This window comes from Centruroides vittatus, unplaced genomic scaffold (assembly GCF_030686945.1).
Source record: "Centruroides vittatus isolate TY-2023 unplaced genomic scaffold, ASM3068694v2 contig_1074, whole genome shotgun sequence".
In the NCBI taxonomy this organism is placed as follows: domain Eukaryota; kingdom Metazoa; phylum Arthropoda; class Arachnida; order Scorpiones; family Buthidae; genus Centruroides; species Centruroides vittatus.
In genome coordinates, this window is record NW_027120692.1 from 1558800 (window position 1) to 1585979 (window position 27180).

The following is a 27180-nucleotide window of genomic DNA, read 5'->3' on the forward strand; positions in this document are numbered from 1 at the left end:
AGTATAACTGAAGTTAAACATTATTCTTTTTCATAGGATCTATAATAAATAACAGTAATGTTATTTGATGTGATTCTATATTAAAATTGTTTTTAAATGAAATTGTTGTATCTGTAATGAAAAATAGACATCAATATTAAATCCATAATAGTATATTATAATAGTATGTTATAGTATATATTATCAGGGTCAGCTATATACAGATTAAGCAAGTGTAAGATGCAGTACAGAAATGAAAATATAAATAAATACAAATTAACAAGGAAGTTTGTAAATGAAGAATTACAGTATGGTTTAATCATTTTAATCTTAATGAATTGATAAACATTTTATGCAAAGAATGAAAGCTATGCTTGATGTAATGTTTATATTTGCTTCTAGATAGAGACGACAATTAAAGCAATAGCAAAGTTATGAAAACAACTAATGAGTAATGCTACTCACATTTTTGAGTTGTAATTGTCTGGAGTAATGCTACTCACAAATTACTCCAAACTCCAAACAATTTACTTGAGAGTGATTATTTAAAGATTTTTTTTTTGTTTTTGGACAAATAATAAAAAACATGAACTATGTTGTGTTTTAAGTTATGAAGTTTTTGACCAATAAAGCAGAGAAACAGATTAAATGATGAGTCCAAACATATCTAATATATCATAATACCACAGTTCTTTATACGAAAATACTAAAAGTTGATACAGAATAAAATGGTCATGTGTGTGGCTGCGCCGGGAGGTGGACGAATTCACACCTCCTTTTCTCAGCTAACAGGTCAGTGAGACCTGCCCACGTCAAGATGGCGGTTCGGATGGGTTACGCGTTACACGAGTGGAGGAAGTGGATGGGTTCGACTGGTAGAGCGGCGGCGATATTCGAATAACTGACATTAACAACAAATTAAAAACAACAACAGGTTATTGAGACTAAAGCGAAAGTTACAATAGGGGGTGAGCTACTGCTGCCTAAGTTCGGATACGCGGAGGGAGAGTTTACACGACTTTGGGGAAGTCATACCTTGTAATCCTTTCGTTCTTGAGACGGGGTTGTGATATCCTCAGGTATCCTTTCGTAGACGTCAGGACACGCACACACTAGCCAAGGGACACTATGCCACCGACCTCGAGTCGATCAGACGGACTCTATGTAACCGACCCCTTTTCCCGCTCTCGTCGCCCTTTTATCGTCTCGGTCACGTTTCTCCGTTTCACCAACCAGCATTATTCGAATGTTGTTCCTCATGATTCATGTTTTCCCCGTGGGAACCAAACAATAAAAGATTTTATTATTAACGGTTTAATTCCGGCGGGTTCAAATTTTCACATGTGTTTTATTGCTTCTGGTAGTGAAAACACTAATGCTATGGAGGCTTCCTATACAGCATTGCTGTTTATAGCAAGGACTGGGAAAAATCATATTCTAGCAGGAAAACTGATAAATGCCAAACTAAGTTTTAATGATAAGGGAAAACGCAAAAAATGCAAATCAATAAGGTAGTCCTTTTGAATGATATTGTTCAATGTCAAAAATCAATGATGATTGAAAATGTGAAATGTCAGTTGATATTATATTTGTCAGGATCAGAAGGCCTATTTGTTGTGCTTCAGCTGGATGATTCAACTGAAAATGAACAATGCTCACTTGGTACAAGTCTGGTGGTGGTGGTGTGGTGGTGGTGATAGTAGTAGATGCCTGTTATTCAACATAATTAATAAAGACATTTTTGAGTTGTAAACAATTTAATTATAAGTAGTACAGTTGACTGGACATGATGTGTCAACACTAAGAGTTTGATTTGGGAATTCCCATGATAAAATTTGCAGGAAACTTCAAAATTTTCCTTGTCATCCTGGGAAAAACAGTTCAAAACTTCAGAATTTTTCATAAAATTAAGTTTACAAATTTGAAATAGAAAAGTATGAAATTTATCGTCATTTTAAATTTTGGCATAACGAACGTTGTATCACAGCAATAATTGTTTAAAATTTTACTTCAGTTTGCATATTAAATTCTTTTCAAAAGCTTTGATCTTTGTGTTTTTTGAACAATTTGGATAAAAATAAACATAAGTTCTTTGCATTCATGCACTAGTAATAAATGAAAGTTTTTGTAATGTAAATTGTTTCTTTAACAGATTCAATAATTTTATATAAATTTTGTAGTTTCATTTCAGTCAGTAAACAAACAGTCAGTCAAGAAAGATCTCTTGGGTCTAATCCCGTATACCTTTCTCTTGCCCTCCTTTGGGTCACAAGTCCTGTACCTCTGATTTTTGCTTATCATTTAAGATTTGGCTGTTTTTTTTTTATAGCCTATTTGAATGTATATGGCAACAATCAGTCTTTTATTTCATCTTTATCTCATGATTGAGGGAGTCAGAAAAATTTTGAAGTTTCATGATTTGTTTTATGATTGCATTTATTTCAGTATGGAATAACTTTTGTCTGCCATTTGGCATTTAATTGAAAAAGTGAAATAAAAATTAAAATTAAAATAAATTTGTGCAACTAATATATAAATTTTTAAAATTTTGCAGATAAGTTACGACTGTTCTTTCTCTGATTTATTAACTAAAATTATTTAAACGCATTCTATTATATTGATTAGTTTATTGCATTATTTTTATTGGTTTTTAAGGTCTGAAACCGATGTTTCATTTTTTCAAAAGGACAATATCTTCTTGTATGTGGATTTTTTGGAAATGTAAAAAGAACAGATACATTGGGTTATTGTAATTATAAAGCTTATTTACATACAAATAAATATTAATGCAATATTAATAAGTGGTTAATTCAAATTATAGACAAAGAAAAAAATGATTTTTAAAGGAAAAAATATATTGATTTTCTCACATTTTAAAAATTTCATCAATTCTGAATTCCATCATTGTATGTTATATTCATGCTTTTCTTTCTTGCACAATGTAGTGACAAACTTACACACTAGGCAAATTTTTCATCTTTTATTCAGTTAGGATGCTTTCTACATAACGCGTTTCGTGAAAGAAAGAAAATATAAAACACAGTTTCACTAGAGAAAAAAGATTCATACTTTTATATATAAGAAGTAATATTACTCTTTTATATTTAATATTATAAGAAGTATTAATGAAAGTACAATACTTTATGCTGTATTGAATATCTCTCTTAAAATATTTAATTTTTAGCACCAAAATTGGAAAGAATAATGCATTCTGCAGAACAGCAAAAAATCAAGGAATCAATTCCATCAGTTGATACACCTACTGAAAATCCTGAAGATAACAGTGTTGATGCAATCGACCAACCACTTTCAAGTGACCAGCAGGCAGAGAAAAAAGAAAAAGATCCTGATTCCTGGAAAAAGAAATACCGTGGATGGAGAGAATTGCACGATATAACTATTGAAACATTTGATGATGTTGGTATGTTTACTTCAAATTCTTATGATCTTACTGCTTTACCATTTGAATTAAAAGCAAGGTTGAGGCCGAAGTTTTAAATGCGAAAACGTGTATGTCGGACGTTCAGGGCTGCTTTCCTGTAAGCCTAGAAGCTTGACAATGGCGTTTGGAATGCCGAGCATGATTCCACTGACTTTCCAAACACCATTGTCAAACTTCTAACCTTACAGGAAAGCGGCGCTGAATGTCCGACGTACACATTTTCGCGTTTAAAACTTCGGCCTCAACCTCACTAAACTTTAGTTTAATTCAAAAAATAAATTTATCTAATATTAAAGTTACTAATATAATTGGAATAATAAGTTAAATTAAATACAATTTACAAATAATCAGCATATGATGATCTGGATTGTCTAGTACCACTGCATAATCTGAAATTGTCTGATTATAATTTTCTGAGGGTGAACTGACTTTATTTTGTTTATTTTTACTTATTTTTTGTTTAGACAATTTTGCTGATGAAAAAAATGATAACAAAGAACCAAAAATGATAAGTAACTTAATATTAATTCAAATGGTATTATTTATCATTTTAATTTTGATTGCATAACAAAACAATTTTTAATTTCTGAAACTTTCTCCCAGTTTATTAATATTTTATAAAGTCTGGAAAACTTATTAATTAATGGACAAAATTTATACATTTGTACATGGATTATACAGAATTTTCTAATAATAATGGCTTTTTTCTTTTTTCAAAGCCATGAAGTTTTACAGTTATAAGTTAATAACAGGATAAATTATTTTTATTTAATAAAACATTTTAGTTTTATGTAGAGAAGACATGCCATAATTCTGTCTTTCTTATTTTAATTTTAAATTTACCAATTCATTGATTATAAAAAATATGTAATCGTTAATTAGAAAAAATAACCAGTTAAAAAGTTAGAGAAGCAATAGTGTATGTGCGTAGTAAGTCAAGTGATGTTTTATTTTGTTAATGTGCCATATCGTAAGGGACATGAGGGTCAGGGAATTTGTACAAAGTTGGTCAGGGAAAGTCATGGAATTTAAAACAAAAATTTGGAAAATATAAAACTGAAACAATTAATTAATAAAGAATTAATAAATGGTGATCCCTGCATGGGCAAACTTTGTCTCCAAATATTAATTAAAACTGAAACAAGTCAAGATTCAGAAGAAAAATCATTTTATTTATTAATAAAATATTTAATATATGATTACTAGAACTAGAATTGTTAATTATTGCTAACTAGAGAAATCAAAATCAGCATAACATGTAAATGAGATACATGGCAGTTGTAAATGTTGTTATGTTGATATGTATAAATAGCTGTTTGCCAAGTAATTAAGATGAGGAGCAGTTTCTTTACTAATGCTGCTAGAGTACAAACTGCTATTCTGGTGTTTACAATTATTGTTGTTCTGACTTTTTTTTTTTGACAGTTTGATTTAAGTGATTATTAATACATTTTTGATTCTATTACTAGAATTGTTGATTTGTATTTATTGTTGTTATAACTACATTTGTTATTAAATAATTAATGGAAATTTTGGCTTATATTCTTTTATTAATCATTTGTATTTTTTTTCTAACCATTGTATGTTTTTTTCTTTTATTCCCTTTCAAGGACTCTGCTGTAAAGTCTGGTCAGGGATCTGCTTTTTGCATTGTATCAAACTTTACAATCTGACACACTGGTAAACTATATTCTAAGAATTACAGAACAACAGAGATATCAAAAGGAAATCATAGAGAAACTAATCACAACCTTCCAAACAACTAAACAACAGCATCCTACGGTGGACCGAAAATGAAGGATAGTTTTAAATTATATCCTGTTTTTAAGACAAATACATAAAAAAATGGCCAAGACTAATAATTTCCGGATAATATATCAATGCAATCCTATGGTTTTCAAGCTCTTAAGAAACGATAAGAAGCGATATGACTGGAAATCGGTCTCAGGGATCTATTCTATACCATTACACGATCAGCATTTTAATTCTGATCTTGTCTATGTGGGTACAATGATGCATAACTTGCAGCAACGTCTCAAAGAACATAAATATACGATTAATAAGAACCTTGACAACACCATGCTATCAGCTTATGCAACACAACAAGACATTTAAGTCCATTGGGATCAAGCGGAAATAATTAAATCAACAACAAATTTACACACAATGAGATACTGGAAAAGTTAGAGATCTTTAAAGCGCACAAGACAACTGGTTGCATCAACCGTAGAGATGTGGACGCTTTACCTACCGCATGGTGATCCTTTTACAAAAATTAATGATATTAAGAGTCCTTTAAATGTCCCTTTTTTTTATTAAGGGACATTTTCACCTTAATTTATATTATTTCTGTGTTTGTTTATTTTATCCACCGCATCTACATTTCCATTATTTATATTTTTTTAATTTCATTTTTACGTTCTATTTTGATGATCGATTTCATTTTCTGTTGTATGTTAACTGAAGAAGATCATTACGAAATGGTTGAAAAGTTTTTTATATTATTATTATTATTATTTATTTGCTGGATTATTAAAGGTGTGTTTTGTTCATAGTATATTTATCCAGTTTAGTATGTTATATATTCATTTGCCTACTTAGCTGCTTGCCACCTAGACATATTTCTAGTGAAAGACAATCTAGGTTGCAAAGTCGGGCTACTTATATCTGGTTTGGGCTATTAAAAAATTTAAAATGATATATATTTTATGATTTATCTTGTTGCTATTTTTTGATCTATACAAACCTATATTTGATTGTATATTGGATTAATAAAATTTGAACATAACCACATATGCCAGTGACCCTGACTACGCCCTGTGGGTAAGCGTTAGTGTGTTCTCTCATGTTTTTCAAAGATTGTAATAAAAATAAATGCTCTTTCTTTAATTAATTTTTTAACAAATATTTTTTCATTTTATACATTATTATACCTGTTAGACTACTGTGGAAAAAGTGCTTTTTTCAATTATGATAACACATGGATAATTGGACCAAGTAATCTATTCATTGTGGCCCAATTAAGTGGAATCTATTATATTTTCATTATAGTATTGAGAAGTATAATGATTAGTAATTTTATTTTATAAATTTTTTATTATTTTAGGGTAAAACTTTTAAATATAAATAATCTTTTATGTGAAGAAATTTTTTTTTTTTCATTTTTCTTTTCATTATTATTTTCAGGAGATTTCCAGTAAGATTGATTAATAGGTGAAATGCTAAAAATTAATTTTTCATTGTCTTTAATTGTTAGAATACACACACATACAGTATATAGTGAAATATTTTCTTTCATCTCTCTGTTTTCATTTATTTTAATGGAAATTAAAGCATTTCCCAAACTCTTTCTTATCTAAAATTTATACATTTTAGTAATCTGTATATAAAAAATAAATATAAGTTTTTAATATCTGTTAAATTAAAAAGAATACAGAGATGTACACAGCAATGATGAGTGAATTATTTTAAATAAGCATCTAGAATTCTACTCATATTGAAATAATTTTCATTGTCATGATTTCAATAGAAAAACAGTAATCTATCTTATAATGAATTTCATATGATTGAGAATAAATTTAAAGAAAATTTACAAATATTTAACAAAATAACTACAAGATGATAATCATATTATTTTTTTAAAGTTATCATTATATTTTTATCTTTAGTTCTATTATAATAAATAATAAATCTATTCCTATTAATGATTTTATAATTGTAATAATAATAGTTCTAGCTAATTATATAATTAATATATATTATTTGTTTAATACAGCACTGATGAATGCTAGCAAGGATACTCTGCCTACTTTAGAAAATGATACGAATTTTGACAAGAATGATAATGTAGCTAAAATAATAGAGAAAGAAGAAAAAACCAGTTGTGAAGTAAAACAAAAGCAGTCTGATGTCAATAGCATAGAAGAAGTTAGAAATGTAAATATGCCAATGCCTCCTATCAGGAAAAAACGAGCTGGAGGAAAGAATACAGCAGAACAACTTGATTTTAATGACAAGAAACAACAAGTTTTTCCTGTAAGTAAAGATAATTCAGAAAATCAACCTTGTACTAAAGATGGCTCTTCAAAGGAATTACTAAAACAAAAAGAATTGAGTAGAAATGAAGAGTTATCTGATTCTTCATCATCATTAAATAAATTAAAAAGAAGCGTGAGTCTAAAAGAATCATCACCTCCATGTTGTGATTTACATTTAGAAATGCAAAAAGAATCATCACCTGCATTATCAGATAATAGTGCAAATATCTCAGAACACCGATCTAGAGGATTATTTCCTACTCAAATTCCATTTTATTCTGGAAATCATTTTGTAGAGGTCACAAAAGGAATTCTACATCTTTATAAAGAAAAGTGTGTATATTTTTAATATTAATAAACTTTACAAATCCATTGTCTTACTCTAATAATTTTATCTTACATTTCACTTTAAAAAGCATGACTTTAATATTAATTGTTGTCTACCTTACAAATGAAACAATAATTTTTACATTTCATATTAAATTTTTAGCTGTATAAGTGCAAACAGAATATATATAACTTGTCTACATCAGATTAACAGAAAAATAATTAAGCTATTTTTTATTTTTAAAGCCAAAGGACTCCTTTAGCTGAAGAAGCAGAAAGAAGTGAAATGTTATGTATTTTAGCTGTCCCAGGTGCTATGACAACTCATGATCTTTTACAGTTTACAGCACCTGTCAAGTAAGTGAAATTATTATTACCAAAATAATCTTAAAATTTATTTAATTTACTCATTCACACAAATAGGAAGAATTCTGTTCTGGTAGAATAGAATAATTTATTTTGAAAATAAATTATTTATATTGTGCAGCAGTTGGTTCATTTTAAATATGTCAGTTTTATCAAGAAAATTTACATTGAACTTTTAATACAGAATAATGATAAATTATAGCAGCAAATATTTGTCTGAAAAATAATGGTATACAAAATTCAAGTCAGCTGCATTGTGAAAAGTAATTCAAGTGTTTTTACACTTTATAAATGTCTGATTATATAAAAGTATAGATAATTGTTGTTTGGTTGAATATATCAAGATGATAATTGAATATTTATTTTCTTATGCCAATAAACAATTCTAATAATTTTAGTTATAATGTCACTTATATTTAAAGGCAAAACTAGCATTTTTCAAATTAATAGAGTGCCGTTAAATATTGACAGTGTAGTTACAAAATTCTTAAATAGGCAACTGTCAAAATCATCGACTGACTGAACCTATTTTCTAGCTTATACAGTTTCCATATTTAATCTTGTTTAATTTTTCTTATGCTTCATGAAAGTTAATTTGTTTTTATCTGCCAAAGATTGCAAGATTTAGGGTTTAAATCATATACAGATATCAATGGAAAATTAATCATTTGTTGCAAAATATTTTCATAAACTTAACTGTTGGTTTGATGAAGACACACACCCACACAGAACAATGATTATCACATTTCAGAAACAATAGGAAAAGCTATTTTATATTTTGAAATAATATAGTATATATTTATTAGTTTATTTTGGAAATAAATTTTTGTAATGTTCACATCATATAGAAGGATTCAACTTAACTGACGACTGGGATATGTGATATATATTGTTGAATATATCTAAATTTTATTATGGTTATTCACAAGATATGGAACCAATGTATTGATATAGTACTGATTTTTAAAGAAAAATGACTTTTTTAAATCATTTTTATTGTAGATGAATTTTGAAAAAATTGATGTCATTTTTTTTAATAAATTATTTCATGCAAGTTTTTTCATTATATATTTCAGATTACAAGTAAATTTGAAATTAGATTTATTCTTTCTTTTGCTAGTTTTAATTGAGATAGATATCTTTTTCAGAGTATTATTATAAATGTTACAAAAATAAAATTGATTTAAAAGAACAAAAATGTCAGCTGTCAAATAAGGAGCAGAATCTATAATCATTATTTTTAATGTTATGAAAAGAAATATTTCAGTCTTATGAAATACTTAATATTTACCATATTTCCTTGATTAAACCTAGGAGGATTATTTTCAAAATGTATGTATCCCCTGGGTTTATTTGAAGACCCAGGGTTTTTCAAGGCTGAGGTTTATTACCTTGCAACAGGAGATGAATGAGTAAAAATTGAAAAGAATATCCTAATTATTGTAATTTAAGGTTAGACCTACAATATTTAAAATACTGTTATAAGATGGCTGAGACTGTTAATTAACCCATTAACACTGCTTTACCAGCTGTCTTTACTTAACATAGATACTATATTTGATTAATACAATTTTAATATATGCAGTAGCACTGAGGGATTAATCAAGAGATATACCTGTAATTACTATTTTCATAGTTAACCCAATTCAGCGTCTCCCAATTTGGTTGTTACATTGTCATTTATGTCTGTTTCAATGTCGTTTTCAACATCAGGATTTTGACTACCCTCTTCTGGTTCATACTCATCATCTGACCAGATGACTGAGGCTGTTAAGATGTTAATCTATTCAGTGCATTACTTCACATATTTCCATGGGGTTTGTTTTTAATGGTACCTTTAAGGTTCATTCATAGACAAAATTTATTTGAATCCTGGAGATTAATTGAGAAAATACAATAAATAAATTTTCCATTATTTCATATTTATGAATTTCATAAAATTCAGAGCAGTAACATTTTTTTTAAAATCTTATAACTTTTATATAACTTATATAACTCTTTATCTATTGGAAATTTTGGAAATGGTTGTAGACCTTCAAAATTATTTATATAATTTCATATTTATATGACTTTCATTTCTCAATATGAAGAATTATACTTGTTTATTTATTTGTTATGCTTATTTAGAGCAGTTTATTTAATAAAAATGAATCAAGCTTTAATTGAAAAAATTTTTAAGGAAATGAAATAATTATAAAATAGATTAGAAAAAAAAATGTAGATTTATGTTAAAATGTTTTATTTAAACAGTTGTATTAAAATACAACTCTACAAATTTTTTTCTGATTTAGTGATATATATAAATAGATATATTTTTTAACATATATATATACATATATACATATACATACAGTGAAATTCCATTAACACTGCATCCAGTCTGTCGGCAAATCCGATAAGCTGGCAGCTCGTCTTTGAGGGAGGTAATTGATGCATTAGGTATTTGTCTGTATTTATATATAACTAGACATCCAGTTAATTAAAACTAAAAATAATAATTAAATTTAAAAGTAATAAAATAATAACAAGCAATTATTTATTGTGACATCATTAAAATGCTGGACTGCAATTTTTAATAATTTTTTAATTTAAAATATATGTCTTTCCACATCAAATTAATAATGTCTTGCCCCTGTACATCATACTTTTTTGTTAGCAATATAGTCATCCTAGTCATCTATCTAACTCTTTTCAGGGGAAAAATTTTTAATTGAAATACCGACTTCTAGTTTGCATCAGAAGTTTGTATATAGTTAATCAAGGCCTCCTGCCCCCAATGTTTCCATATCTGGTCTCAGCTTTCATCTATTTAACTCCCTTCTCAAGATTAAGGAACAATGGATAACAGAGGGAATTTATAAATTGTAGGCCTATAAGGTCTACAATTTTTTCAAATTAATGCCCAATTAAAATTCTGGCATTTATACTAAAGCTAAAAGTAAAAATAAAATAAAAATTAATTAATTAATTAAAATCAAATCAGTTGAAACATAATATTTTGGGAAGTGTGGATAAAGTACTTGTCCATCTTGATTGATTTAGTTATACAGTATTTCATCCAGGCAATCAGAGTTGGGTATCTGTTATAGCATTTCTTTGTAAAGTGTAGGTTTTGGTTTTGGTTGGCAGTGATGGAGCAGTTTGCTTTTACTATACTATGTATAATAAAATTTAAAAAAAAAAATAAAATAACAGTAATAATAAATATAAATATATGATATATAGAATCGATATATATATATATATATAATATAAAATAGATGTAGATAAAAGTGTACAAAGCACACAGTATGATTAGAATGTTAAATAAGAAACTTAACATCACCTTAACACCGGGGGTGAAATCAACACTAAATCTGGAATCTGTTACTGGTGTAAATTGTGTGAAAAAATCTTTCTTCACAAACGTTTTTGAACTTTCTAAGATAGTCCTTCCTCAGGCAAAAAAGAACTATCTTAGAAAGTTCGAAAACGTTTGTGAAGAAAGGTTTTTCACACGATTTACACCAGTAACAGGTTCCGGATTTAGTGTTGATTAGAATGTTCTTGTTTCAAACCAACCAAGGGTAGGAATAGTTTGAAAAAGTTGAAATGGCATGTTAAACAATCATAAAAGGCAGATTTGTACAGTTTTATATGTGAAGATATGTAAAATTGTGTCCAGAGAATTGAAAAAAACCAGAGAAAAATTCCATTGTCTGATAAGTTGGCATATTCGATAACCTGGCACTGCATTAGTTCCAATGACGCTGGGTTTATGGAATATCAATGATGTATTATAATAATTTTAAATTAAGAAGAATATATTTTCAATTACTGTTGTTATAATTTTTAGTGAAAATATTGAACATATGAGGATTATCCGTGAATCAAAGCCAAATCAATACATGGTTCTTTTCAAGTTCAAAAATCAAGTAAGTTATATTTCATTTATATATAAATATATATTATGTATTAATAGATTATAATATATGAGACAGTAAGTGAATATTTTCCTTCAAATATTTTGTATTGCTATTTAAATATTTCTTGAGAGATGATCATCTTTTTCTCATCTTATGTTTCTAATATATTTGTGTTTAATTTTTTTTTATAATTTTGTATTCACACTAACTCAGCCATATTAAGAACTATACATACAGTTGGATCTCATTTTAACAGATCGTAGAACAAGATTTTTTCAAGGTTCCACCAAATCAATGAATTTTACCTCCTTTTAGTGGATCCATAACTTGGAATAGCAGATTTTTTCTAGCCCCAACTACTATAAACATCATATATTTTTTAATGTTGAGTTAATATTTGGGTGTTTTCAGGTACTGAATTAAAAAAAATACATTGCTTGTGGAGCAGAATACATGCATAATCATCAAGGTTCACATTGCTAACTTTGCAGACATGAATCAGTACCTTCCTGTAGTGCATTGATTAGTGAAGGGAAGTTACTTGTTGTTGTACTCAATGGGCAGAAAAGCAGCATCAAAACAAACCAAGATGGATTAGTTTTTTAAGAAATCATGAAGTCAGGTGAAGTGCTAATGAGCATACATACTGTACTTTGCCTCTTTTTGTGCCATGCAGTTTCTGTCAGCTTTGTTGTACAACATATATGGTATAATGGTACATCTTGTAACATGTGTGCTTCTTTAAAATAAAGGATTGAGATCTCAAGAGACTGTATTTCCTATATTTAGGGGATTCAAAAAATGAAAATTGTTTCAAATAATGGATATTTTCCTGGGTGTGCAAAAAATCCATTGTTATATAATGGATTCTCAGAACCACAGACGATTTTCAGCAGTCCAAACAATTCATTAAAATGAGATTTACTGTATGTAGTAGATTTTAAAGCTTATATGTAATATAATATGCTAAATTTATCAATATATTTTCTTACAGCAAACAGCTGATGAATTTTATAAAAATTTTAATGGAATTCAGTTCAATTCAATTGAACCTGAAATATGCCATTTAGTTTATGTTGCTAAAGTAGAAAGTGTTAAAGAATCAGAGGTAAGACAATTTTAAATATGATTTTTACATCTTTTAAAAATTCAATAGTAGCTTCCTTAATTTCAAAGTTATAATATAAAATATTCAATCAATTATGTTAAAACATGTTAAAGTGGTATTTGATAATTATTCAGTAAAGAATCTCTTTAATTACAATATTTTTATTTAAATGATTATCAAATGCCACTTTAATGTTTAGCCATGATTGACTGAATTAATGTATTGTACATAAAAAAGCTGAAGAATCTGTTATTAAATATCTGTCATAAAAGAATTCCAAATGGACAATAAAAAAAAGTTTTTTCTAATGATTGAAAATTGTGAAATAAGTACAGTAGAGCGTCGATAAGTGGAATGGCCGGAAAGTGGAACGATTTTCAGTCGGACTGTGTCGTGCTGAATCGAATGTTTTTGATACTAAATTTACTTCTAAAGTATAATTTTCATGTTTTTTATATTCTTTAATATATTTATTTTGTTTGTACAAAATGCAGAAATAATTTTTAACGATACGATAGCCTCGATGATTATTATAAAAATTTTCGTTAGGCTTAAAATCGACGAAAATTCAACACGAAGTGACATGCAACGGAGAAAAATTCAACAGGAAGCGATACGCAATGGAGAAAAATTTGAACATCGGACAGGTTAATGTATTTTTTCGTACAAAATCGGAAACTGGAACAAATCAACTGGAAGGACCCCAGTCCCCAATTGGTTCCACTTATCGACGCTCTACTGTATATGTAAAAATTAAATTTTGTATAAGATTTTACTACAAAACAGAATAAAGTTAATTTTTTAGGGCTTGATAATTTTCATATTCCTGTGAGGTCTGAACCTCCTCCATTTGTTTTCGTATTCTCTTTCTCTTGAGAAACATTGATGTAAAATATTTTTGTTTCAAAAGGTGCAAAAACAGAGGAAATGTGTTGTTAAATAAAATATAATTTGGGTGAGCTAAATGTTGGAAAGGGAGAAATTGAAAACAAGCAATCTCATTTACCCATCTTGATGTATAATATGAACAGAGGGAAAAATGCTTTATTTCTTCAGGGTGTAGAGTAAATCCTTTAGTCACAGCTGCATCGTTCTCCAAACAGAAAGTGAAAACACATCTTTCCCTAATTACAGGCTGTCACCCTGAAGAAGCCATAATTAAGATGTTAACCTACTACTTCAAGGAACTCTATCAAATCCAGCTAGGTAAAGAGGTTCATAAATTTTTCATTGATGGTCTGTCCTGGATACATCGAACCCATCCCTCACCATCCTGCCACCATATTGTAGACCTGACCAAGCTTATGATGAGCTTGGAGAAAAGGCTCTTTTAGTACCCACAAAGCAGAAAGAGTCAAAAATAAAAAAAGTTGGTGATTTGGTATGATGTGATTGTGATTCATTTTTGGTGTCATTTTAAACTTTGTTTATTTTTCATAGTCTTAACATTCAATAATTGAAATTATAACAAAACAAACATTTTTTTGTGCATAGGTTTGAAAATAGAACACACAGAGAAACATTTTATTAAAAAGAGAAAAATCCATTGACATTCCATAAGCAATATATGCTAGTTTGATATTTATGTTATAAACAGATTCAGCATGGCAGAATATTTTACTTATATGGATATTTTCCTAAAAATCTGTATTTATCCATTGAAAAAGAAAACCATTTTGAATTAGATTTATTAATTAATTGATATCGTAGCGTTCAAGTATCTAAAATGTTGTTTTAAATAAAGACATAAAACAAGTTTAGTTATAAATGTAAAGTAAGAATGTTTATTTCATTTTATTTGTTTATGAAATTAAATACAGATTCTGTGTAAAACAGAAATATCTGTGCTAATTTTAAGTAAAATAGTATTCAGAAACATTTATTTTACAGGAAGTTTGCTTACCTGTTCCTGGGCATACTGAATTACCTACTTGTCCTGTGTGTTTGGAAAGAATGGTAAAATACTTTTCATACTTTAAAAAGCTGGTAGATTTATATAATTATAAACTATCTAAAAAATAAAATAGATATATACATTTTTTATAATAGTTTTTAAAGTTTATTATTATAAAATTTTAAAATACATTTTAGGATGAATCTGTTGAAGGTATCCTGACAATATTATGTAATCATTCATTTCATAGTAGCTGTTTGGCAAAATGGGGAGATACTAGGTAATTTTGTAACTTTTTATAATTTGTATGTTATATGAAATTTATCACAAGCAAACACATAATAATAATAATTTCTAATTACAATGTTTTATGTTGTAAACTGTGGCAGTAATATTTTTATATGTTCAATCAGTGACAAAAATTTATGGTGGAATGCACGAGAAACTGTAAGGTAAGATTTGCTCTTAATGCTTAATGTGCACATCATAGATTTCGGCAACAGAAAGTTTTTGACTGCTGCACTCCTTTTTGGTTCACAACCTGCATAATGATAATTCATCAACACTGTATTTGTTTGTCTTTACTGAAATGTATTATTTCCTTTATTGCATTTGCTAATCTGTGGTTGTTAATAGCTTCAAATTGTAATTTCTGCAATGTTTTGATGTATCGTAAAAAATGTGCAACATCCTTTTGGAAAAATGAAATTTATTTATGCAGTTTGATTTATTATGTGTTGGCATATTTATTTCTAATAACAGAAATGTTAAATTTTAAATAGTGCAATAACCTTTTAAGAAATTAAATATAAATTTAAAAATTTCTTAAACATTATACTTAAATTATTATATTTGAAACAAATATACAGAATTTTATTAAAGCAATAGAAATATTTTGTGTTATGAATAAATTCTGTACAAATATGTTTTAAATTTTAAAATTTGAAATACGTATGTATAGCTAATAATTTTTTATATTTTTAATAGCTGTCCTGTATGCCGATATTGTCAGACTCCTGAACTGGAACCAGATAATCGTTGTTTTCGTTGTGGTTCACAAGAGGTATGATTTAAAATAATTTTATTAAAGATAATTGTGTTAAAGATGATCATGAAAAATAAAAGAAAATAAACTAACATAATTTCCTGTGTATAACCCACATCAATGTGTACTTGGCAAAAAATTGCTAGAAAAATAAAAACTTCACATAATGCATACCTTCAATTGGGTGTTGAAAACTTGACACTGTAAAGTACTATTTTTAGTAGCTTAGGAAACCGACTATAATTGTGGTCGGTAAAACTTCCGTTAACCTAACGGGTACTTTATGCGGATTCGAGATTAGTTTGCCAGGCCTGGGCTTTTAAGCGTGCACCGAAAATTTAGTAATAATAACGATAAATATCAAGTCAGATCAAAAGTTCAAATATATTTAATTAGTAACTAGAATGTACTACGTACAAATGTCAATAATCCAAACAAAATTTATTAACGAAAATCAACAAATCAACCCGACAATAAACTCAGCTCCTTAGCTTAACTTAATATTAATTCCCCTTTGAAATTCGACAATCAAATACTTAGAAACTATGAACAAAATCTCTTACTAATTAAACGTCTATCCGTCACCTCACTATACGAAGAAACTATTTCCTCAATCCTTTCGATATCGTCAAATCGTCAATCGAACTCCTCTTTAACACCTTGGATCGTCCAATTATCAATCTGGACTTCTATCAGAAAATACTTCGCTTTCGAATCTACCTCGCTCTCAAAGTCGCCTCGATTTGGAATTCACCTCTCCTTCTTCGGTTAACGTACGGGTTTTATACTGTGAGGTGACGTCACACTTGAGCTGGGTTACTCCCCTTATTTACATACTTAGTTGCTAACATTAACTTTCTGTTCTGGCAGCTTTAAGTTTCCGACAAAGCTTATAAACCGTTTACAAAATATTTATCATAATTTTCTGGGATGTTTAAGACGGTTTATTAAGTATTTCTCTACTAGTGATTGTGGGGACTCCCCCCTCCATTTTTTTTCTGCGGACTGTTACTTCCGCCAGGCAGCACAAGTGCGCAAGATGTTTCCTACGGCACTTATTTCTCCGTGAGTTGTTTTATCTTCATTTTTCATTACTAACAAGAGAGTGGTGGGGAACCTTCGTCCTAAATAAACATAAACCCCAAACAAAAGATAATAAAACGGAAATAATAATAAAATAAAAATAACGTTCGGACTCAGTTCCTTACAACACTGGAATGCAATTTAAAAGAGATTGTCTCAAACATTGCATTTTTTCTCCATTTCCTTAATTTTATATAAGCTAAACATTTTATTTTAGATGTAAAATAATTACATCTATAATAAAATAATTGGAATAGTAAAAGCAATATTTGAGACAGAACTGCATAAAGTGCATTAAGTGTCAAAAGTACACAGTGACTACTAAAAGACAAATTTTTTATCAATTCACTTCTGTTTTTTTTTAATAATAACAACAACAATAATAGCGAGATTGAGGCCAAAGTTTTAAATGTGAAAACGTGTACATCGGATGTTTAGTGCCACTTTCCTGTAAGCTTAGAAGTTTGACAATGGTGTTTGGAAAGTCAGTGGAATCATGCTCGACAATCCAAACGCCATTGTCAAACTTCTAGGCTTACAGGAAAGCAGAACTGAACATCCAGCGTACACGTTTTCGAGTTTAAAACTTTGGCCTCAACCTCGCTAATAATAACAATATAATAAACTCTTAATAGATTTTATTAACATTATATTTTTTATTATCATCATCATACTGACAGATCCTGGAGTAGAGAACAGTTCAATTTTAAAAGAAATGAATATTTTTTTTTCCATAAAGTTGATATTTTAGTTAATATTTGGTAAAACAGGAAAAGAAAGATAAAAATATATCAATCTATACATCTCGCTTTGACTTCCTCTGATTCAGCAGATGCTTAGTTCCTGTTAAATGGAAATTTACCAAGAGTATGACCACGTCGGGAGTGAACCTGGTTGGCAGTAAAATTCTCTATAAAAAGGGGGACAGTACCTTCATTCAGGGCTGCTTTAGTCATCCTAACAGCCAAGACATGATCCTCAATCCAGATATGTAACGTAAAAAGAGAAGGCAAGGGTCTTGCCAGGTAATATGCTCATTTATTGTAAGCTATCTCAGTCAGCAATAGTATCCCACAGTTTAGCTAATGGTCCCAATGTTATGTTAACATTTTAATTAGCTATGTTGTATTTACACTGGTCTTTGTATATATTGCATACACTTAAATATATGAGGCATGTTTTTTAAGTAAGTACCATTTTCATATTAAAAAAACACAAGTGCAATTTTTTTTAACAGTTTTATTCTTACATGTAAGCTTTACCATTTTTCAACATAATTTCCTTCAATATTAAGCCACTTATCATATCACACAACCAGCTTTTGAATTCCATCCTCTTAGAAACCTGGCATCTGATTTGCTAACCACTACAGCATGGCTGTTTTGACATCGTCGTAGTGCTGATTGCCTAGATGCTTTTTCAAGTGGAGAAAAAAGTGGTAGTCACTAGGTGCTAGATCAGGGCTACACAAAAGGTGATCAAGTTGTTCCCAGCCAGATGATAAGGTCTCAGGTTTGTTGAGCCATGTGTAGATGGGTATTGTCATGAAGCAAAACAATCACCTTACTGAGTTTGCCATGCCTTTTGTTTTGGATGATGAAATCGTAAAGCTTCTGTTTTCTCGAACTTCTACATCACCTTTCTCCACAAAGTCTTCAGTAATGACAGATGGTTGCCCACTACACTCCTTGTCATGGACATTAGTACAACCATCTTTAAATGCTCTAATCCATTTTCTACCATTCCATCATTCATAATGTTTTTTCTATACACCTCACTAATCTGCTGGCGAATGTCAGCCGCTTTAATGTCTTGCATTAAGAAAATGAATCACCATGCATACTTCATAATCGACAGAATTTTCAACTGTCTGAGGCATTTTAAACACACACAAACAAACTTAAAACAAATGAATGCTTCCGTAATGGCGTCTGTGGCTAGCCAACAGATGTAAATACTCAGCGTGCATTCGCAGAACACCAACTGCAGCGGTCCTATTTTAAAATGGTACTTACTTAAAAAAATACGCCTCATATATCTTAATGAATAGCTAATTAGTAGTGGATTTCTCTCTACTTCCATTTACAAATCAACACGACCCCTCTGCCACATGATTTAGAATTCAGACATGACGTATGAATTCTAAATCATTCGCTCAGACATTAAACTGCCGATTAGAAGTATTCACAAGTTAGGGCACAAATTTAGAATTTCCCTACCTGGTATCACTATCCCAAAGGCAAATAAATTATTTAGCCACCCTTGACATGTGAGTGGTGGCCTTACCAACCCCAGTTTCACTATACCTAATGACATCAATTTGGAAGTTGAATTTAAAGTGAAAATCTGATTTGTGATATTAGGATTACTTATGACACCATCACCACCATAATAACGTCACAATAGCATTAACAGTAGGCACTAGAATTAACTGAGTAAGATACATTCTGTCAAAACCATAATAATAAATATGAAGTTAAAATCTAAACTATTTCCAAAATTTCCTAAAAAAATAAAAATACATAAAATGAATTATAAAATATTAGCTAAAATTCATTTTTTAGCTAATGTTTTGCAATTAATAATAATAATAAATTTGTTTTTCTGTTTTCCAGTACAGGTTGAAATTTTAAAAACTATCAATTCTAGAAAAGTACAATAATTCGATTACTATTCTTTCTGTATTATTAGTACAGTGAATTTTAATTTTTAATTACTACACTGATTGATCTCAATTTATTAAATTGTTTTCTAGAATTTATGGATATGTTTGATATGTGGTCATATTGGATGTGGAAGATATGTAGAAGGACATGCGTATAAGTAAGTATTTATGAGCTATTTAATCTCAGAACTACCAATTTTGTTTATATGCACTAATAAAACATTGATTTAAATTGGCATTAAGAATGCAAAGTAGTACTGCTTGTTTAAGACAATCAAAGAAATGCTTTTTAGTTTCTCTGCATTCATCATCAACTTTGATCCACATATAAAGCAACAATGTTTGTACAACAGTATTCAATCAAATTTGATGTGTAAACAGTTTAATTCTTTTATTTTAATTTACAAATTAAAAATTTTCTTTATATTGTAAAATTTAAATGTTGTGCGAGTATATGTATCTTTTTAGTATGTTAACTATTTGACATATAAATTTGAAATTTCAGTTTGAACTCTGTTCAATAAATATTGTTCTGCTAATTTAAATTTGTTATATTCTTATATTTGTTGTATTTTTTTATAAATTATAATAAATTACTCAAATTGATGATAGTTTGTCAGCCTACTATTTAAAAAAAAAACAAATTTTTGGTAATGTGTCATAATCATGAACAGATACAAAAAAATGCAAAAGAAAATTAATGAACAAATATAGATTTGTGTATTCAGCAGGACACAAATATCTGCACTTAAAACTGACTAAGTGAATTTCTACTTTAAGCCTTTGGCTTCTGCTGTAGAGTCCATCAGAGTGGCAGTGGCAAAAATCTGTGAAACTAAATTGGATTAAATTATGCTTGCTTTAGATCATTATAGTTAATAAAGTTCTACTTAGAACTTAATTAAACAAAAAGATACTCATGTAAATATGTTGACAAAACATTTTAGTATTATATTATATAACACTAGTAGCCCGGGACGCCCCCTAGTGGGCATTTTAGCAGTATTACAAATTTCTATGAGGCATGTTTAATGCACTTAATATATGAAAGTTGTGCACGCTTAATTTTTAAAAGTTTGATGCACTTAATCTTCTATATATATAACCCATTCAACAGGTGTCCGTCCTTCCTTCCATCCGTCTGTTCGTGCCATGAAAGGTTTCTATTATTATATTAAAATATTAGCTTAACTATTTCACTTATCGTTTTATCGTAGCGGTTCAAATCTATCCGGTTTTTCGTTATTCGCCCCCTAGTGAACATTACAGGCATTCCGTGACAATCAGTATATTTGTAATAGGAATTTATTAATTATTTATATTGTTATATTGACCAAATGAAGAATAATAATTTATATTGTTAATTTAATTTGAATGTTTGAAATATGACACATGATAGGGGCACCTCTAGTGTCGGTTATCAAACTGTTACGGGACGGACGGACGGAAGGAAGGACGGACACCTGTTGAATGGGTTATATATATAGATAATATTGGGCACATTGGAGCATTCTTGAAAAAAGAACTACCGATGAAAATCTTTTCTTTCGAGATTGAAACAAGATCTTTTCACTTATTAATTTAAGTAATTTTATTTATCTTCTAAGTTATTCTTTGTTAATCTTGCAGAAAAATAAAATTATTTGAGTGCCATATCATATTGTAAAGATTTGTGTTAATAAATTGTTGATAATATATTCAATACCTATGCATTTACTATGCATATTAACACATTTCATATTTTCAGACATTATCTAGAAACTCAGCATACTTATGCAATGCAGTTAGGTAATAACAGGGTTTGGGATTATGCAGGAGATAATTATGTTCATCGACTAGTTCAGAATAAAACTGATGGAAAATTAGTAGAACTGGAATCTCACTGGGCAAGTTTTTGTATTTTATTTCAAATATATTGAATTTTATAAAATATTTTTTGTCATTGATTTTTTTTTTCTATCTAGGCTGAGCAAGAAGAAAAATTAGATTCAATAAAATTAGAGGTAAAATAACTATTTTGTTACTTCATTTACCATTAGATAAATATTTATAGTTTTTAAAGTTTATATTTGTATCCAAAAATATTTTTTTAGATAAGAATTACATTTATATTGTAATATATTTTCAGTATACATACTTACTTACAAGTCAACTTGAAACCCAAAGGCACTTCTTTGAAAGTCGAATGAGCAGAATGGAAGAAGAATCTCATAGACAGGTAAATAATTAAAGTAATCCTTTAATATTTAAATCCAGGCCAATAACTTTCAGAGAAATAATGTGTGTGACTGGAGGGTCAGCACCTCTTTAGTGTCTTGTCAGGATTGATGCCACTGTGTCCCGATTGACACAGAAGCTGAGACGTGTCGATTCGGTATTAGAATGTAGGTCACACGAGCGGCTGCGTGCGTGGGCAATCGGATTCAGGATGGCAGAGGATTGAGAGACAGCATACTGGAAGTGAATCACTCAGATGCCAAGTTAACAACTAATAATGATTTAATTTCAAAGAAAACATGATAAAATTTACAATTTTGTTAGACAATAGCTTTAAGAGGTCTATAGACAAAAGGGTCGCGAGAGAGAGAGAGATTACATGAGGTCCATGTGGTGATAAATACGTGTAATCAAAGGATCTGGTTGTAGTCTTGATGCAGGAGAGGATGAGAACAGTTCTGGACAATGTATATCTGACTAGTCAGCGAGGTAAATGTCCCTTTCCGGGAGTAGATTTGGTGTCGATGGATTCTCAAATTATTTGGGGTTTCGACAACAAAGTTATTCCAATTTGGAGGCAGTTCGGGTCCAAGTTGATAGTATAATCTGTTTCGGAGGCACAGAGTATTGGTCGAGGAACTGGCGACGATTATCCTTAGGGTGGCAACTTCTTGACTTGGGGGAAACTAAAATGGCGACTGACTCTTCGGCCATTAATTATGCTATTAGTACGATATTGCTCAGCTAAGAGGTCAGCAGGTTATGGAAATGCATTGTTTTTGCTGTCGAGAAAGTGTAAGTGGAGATTCTCTCAGGTAGTAGATGACAACTTGTTGAATAAGTATGACGACATCGACTGATTTTTGTTAAAAGTTGGATTCTCACACATGCATATTTAAAAATATAAGTAAATCCATGATGTCAAATTCAACAATGATTTTGACCTAATTTTCAGAGGTCAGTTAATTTTTTTAAATATTGAAGATAATAGAAAGATATCAAATTAAAGAGGATTAGTAATATCTGAAATCAGGGATGAAGTCAGGAGTTAACATGACACAAGGAATTGTTAAGTTTTTTGATGTTTAAAAAATGTTTTAAAGCCATTAATGCCATTGTTTTCATGTTTCTGAGGTCAATGTATGTAAAATATGATACTAATTTTAAAACGTTTTTATTTAAAACTTATCTTCTATATAAATAAAAATGTAATGTTTGTTTGTTCCTACCGATTCCTTTGAAATTTTGATACAATGTTGCATTCGAATATGCACGTGTTTTTATATAAGATATGTCGAAATTCTCCTCCCACCGGGGGGGTGTCAGGATTAAAGCTTACAAGAACTTGGCTTCTATTTATACTATTTTACATGTGTTTTTTGCGTTTTTGATTGCCTTTTAATAGGGTACGTCAACAGAATATACACTAAAAAGGGATTTTTTGATATTCTCCCTGCGGGGAAGAGGGACAGGATTAAGGCTTACCATAAAGAACTCAGCTTCTATTATACTATTTTAGATGCAGTTTTTTGCGTTTTAATAGAGTACGTCAAGAGAACGTACACTAAGAAGGGATTTTTCGAAATCCCCCATGGGGAAAGTGTTATATATTTATAATAGATACATTTTGAGCCACAGAAATGCATGGCTGGATCTGCTAGTTTTAAATAAAATAAGATATGAATAGTTAAAGTCAAAGTATAACCTTACAAATATGAGATTAAACTTTACCTTTTCTGAAGACTGGAATCTATCCTCTAAAGATTTTTTGTTTTTTCTTTTTAAATTCAAATTCAAACATTTTTCTTAAAATATTATTTTTGTCAAAAGGTTAATAGTCCATTAGTGAAAGAAATCGGGAGTTGGAGTTGATTTTAAAAATACTAAGTCAGGAGTTGTGTATTTTTCACCAATAATTCCTGCTTGAGATAACTTTTACTTTAAATTTACAAATGAAAAAAAATCCATTGTTTTTGTCTTTTGTGGAAAGCATAGTATTAGCATTGCATAATTTAGCTATACATCAGTTAAACGAATATTATACTTGTATATAAATGATCATTTCTTAGCATTTTTCATTTTTAACTTTGAAATAAATGAGGGTTTTTTTTTTGTTTTTTGCAAATTTCCATGTTTTGTTCCTGAACTCAAAAATAAATAAAAGGAAAAAAAAATGGCATTTGGGATGTTAGCTTGTGTATAAGGGGCATTGACCATTAAGGTCAAGAGAGTGTAGAGATAGAGGGATGTCAGGTGTCATATCTCAAGGCATTTTGCATTTTGCCCTTTTACAATAATTAATATGAGATTTTGTTACAAAAAACTTTTTATAACAGCTGGAAAAGTTACACAATTCATTGCTAGATGTTTTATTGGTTTCATTTTATAACTTTGTAATTCTACAATGTTTAAAAGAAATAAGTGATTGAATTTCAAAAATTGGAATTATCATCATTTATAGACATAAGTATTTTGAACAGGAAATATAACTTTAAAATCAGACAACTTATAAAGAACTTTGAATCATCTTGTACATATATAAATTATTTATATAAATAATCAAAATAATAATAATATAATTTTATATAGCTAGAAGAATTAAAAGATAAAACAAAATTGGCTATAGAAGAAAGAAAACAATTAGAAGAAAAATTATCACGTGTTAGTAAAGAAAAGCAATCTCAAGAAAAGAAGATATCTCAAGTATAAATTATTTTAATACTGAATTTACTTCAGTTTGAAAGAATACAACAAAAGTATTGTTTTCTTTTTATTAGTTATGTCAAAAATTGAATAAAGCTGTTTTAGAACTAAAAGAGGAAAAAGAAGTAAGTTTTAATATATTTAATCTAGACAAAATTTTGCTCTAAAATATATTACATATTTTAAAGAATCTTTATTACGTAGATGAATAAATGTTTACGTCAGAATCAACAATCTTGGCAGCAGAGATTGAAAGAAACAGAAAAACAAATTAAGGATATTCAAGAATCTAAAGAGAAGGTAATATTTTAACTGCCTTGAAAGTAAGTTTATAAAAATCTAAATTCAACTAAAAAGAAGAGAAGTTAGTTAACTGGACTTTGTTTTTTTCAGGATCAGATATCTTTTATTTTAAAAAATAATGAACATAAAAAGTGTTCTTTAATCTAATCTGTTTACTATTTAAAATCAAATTTTATATGTATAGTTTAATTCCTATTTTTTCAAAAATTTTTAAAACAGAAAATACAAAACAGTATAGCTATTTTGATAAATTAACAGGAGTTAATACAAACTAGTTTCTTAGATCAGTGCTCTTCAATCTTGGGTCTGTGGACCGGCACTAGTCCAGGAAAAATTTCGTAGACTAATGTCACACTAATTTAAAACATTGTAATTTTAGAACAATAATCTACAATAGTTTTTATTTCTGTCTTAAGGTCATAGGATTTTTTTGCCTTAATTACTGTGTTTTTTTAGCCTAAAAACTGATTATCATCGTTTTTTTTAATAGGAATTCAAACAAATCTTACATATATACCACAACCTCACTTTTAACCTAATTTAAGTCAACTTAAAGTATAGAAAACAAATAGTGGAATAGGACTTATTATACTGGTGTAGTTTCTGATTAGTAAAGAGAGAAACTACATCCAAGTAGACAATATAAAAGTAAAACATTAAGGACAGAGGGGTAAAAAGAATTAAAATAGTGGAAGTTTAGGACAATGTTTAATTGCATTACATTATCTGTGATATTTCACGAAATTCAGGTAAATAACATATTGTTAATTATTATTTTATCGTAAGCAATGCATGCACATTAATGAGTGATTGGATTGGACTGCTTCCTGTAGCAGTGTGGCTGTCCGCAGACCACAAAATAATAATCCTATTTTTGTCAGTATGCAGGTGCGAAAAGGTTGAAGAACACTGTCTTAGATCACATATTAAAGAGAATAATCTTGCTATGAATAGTATGTCTAGCCTTAAAGTGGTTACATTTAGAGCTCCAATTATGTGTGACCTAATCAAAAATGAAAAGATTGAGTAAAAACTAAATTATCAGAATTTACAAGATTCTTGTTGATTTTGGCCAAGTTCTATATAGGAGTAGGAGATATGGTACTTCTCTTTAATGAAAAGATAAAGAAATATAGGGTGACCTTCAAAAAATAACTGACACTAGCTTTAGTGAACAATTCTCTTGCCAAAGATATATCAGGTATCATGATTTCTGCACATTCCTATTTATCTAACAAGACTGAAGATTGTGGAATAACTGATACAAAAGCACAGAACTAGACTTATGGGTATGGGTTATAAGGCTATGAACTTTTAGTACCAAAATCCAAATTTTGAACAAAGGCAGTGTACTTAAAAATTTTAAATGGAACAGCACATGCATAAAATCTCACACACTAAAGAAATTTTAATTTATTTTCATTTCATTTATTAAATTTTTTTCAAAAAACTTAACATATGTATTTGGAATTTCACTTTATTTTTTAATATTTAACGTGAACAAAGTTCTGAAAATGATATATTTGGATCTTGAAATACATTTCATTCCTGTTAATTGATGACTTCTCATCTTATTACACAGTGTTTGTCATTGTCATTAGTTTTATTAGTTGATGACATCTGAAATTTTAAGAAACATGCACTAAATATGGCCAAAACTACTGATTAATTCTAAAGTCAAGATTGACTAACAATTCTATATCTAATTTTCAACCATTCCTGATATCCAGGATTAGTTTTGTATAACATCACGCAAAAGTAATGCAAAATTTCAAATGTAGCAGTAGCAGTTGCAATGATGCCATTGCAACTGCTACTGCTGACTTTTTACAGTCCTTAGGAAGGACTATAAAAAATCAGTATTATTTGTTTCTGATGATAATGATATACAGACAATATCTATTACCTTGATTCCTATTCTGTGATTGATTTTATATTTTGGAGGAATATCAAAGCATTATTCTCTGGAGTTTTTTTCAGCTGTTGTAGATTATTGACACACATGAAAGTGTACTGAGGTAGACCAAATATTAGAATTATGTAACAGCATCTGTTATTTTTTGAAAATATTATCTACAATAGTAACTTATTAAATTTAATAAAAAG

General features: G+C 29.0%; 1 protein-coding gene across 1 annotated transcript in view; it reads left to right on the forward strand.

The window, feature by feature from the left end:
• The window catches only part of LOC136973459 (BRCA1-associated protein), a 34085-nt gene that overhangs the window by 5197 nt on the left and 1708 nt on the right, over positions 1–27180 (forward strand). The window contains exons 2-16 of the mRNA XM_067268195.1: positions 3164–3400; positions 7197–7791; positions 8032–8142; positions 11987–12065; positions 13051–13164; positions 15055–15120; positions 15256–15338; positions 16046–16121; positions 19942–20009; positions 21599–21737; positions 21816–21854; positions 21980–22069; positions 24658–24771; positions 24846–24896; positions 24976–25071. Coding sequence (XP_067124296.1) covers positions 3164–3400; positions 7197–7791; positions 8032–8142; positions 11987–12065; positions 13051–13164; positions 15055–15120; positions 15256–15338; positions 16046–16121; positions 19942–20009; positions 21599–21737; positions 21816–21854; positions 21980–22069; positions 24658–24771; positions 24846–24896; positions 24976–25071 — 1958 coding nt within the window. The remainder of the gene's footprint in view (positions 1–3163; positions 3401–7196; positions 7792–8031; positions 8143–11986; positions 12066–13050; positions 13165–15054; positions 15121–15255; positions 15339–16045; positions 16122–19941; positions 20010–21598; positions 21738–21815; positions 21855–21979; positions 22070–24657; positions 24772–24845; positions 24897–24975; positions 25072–27180) is intronic.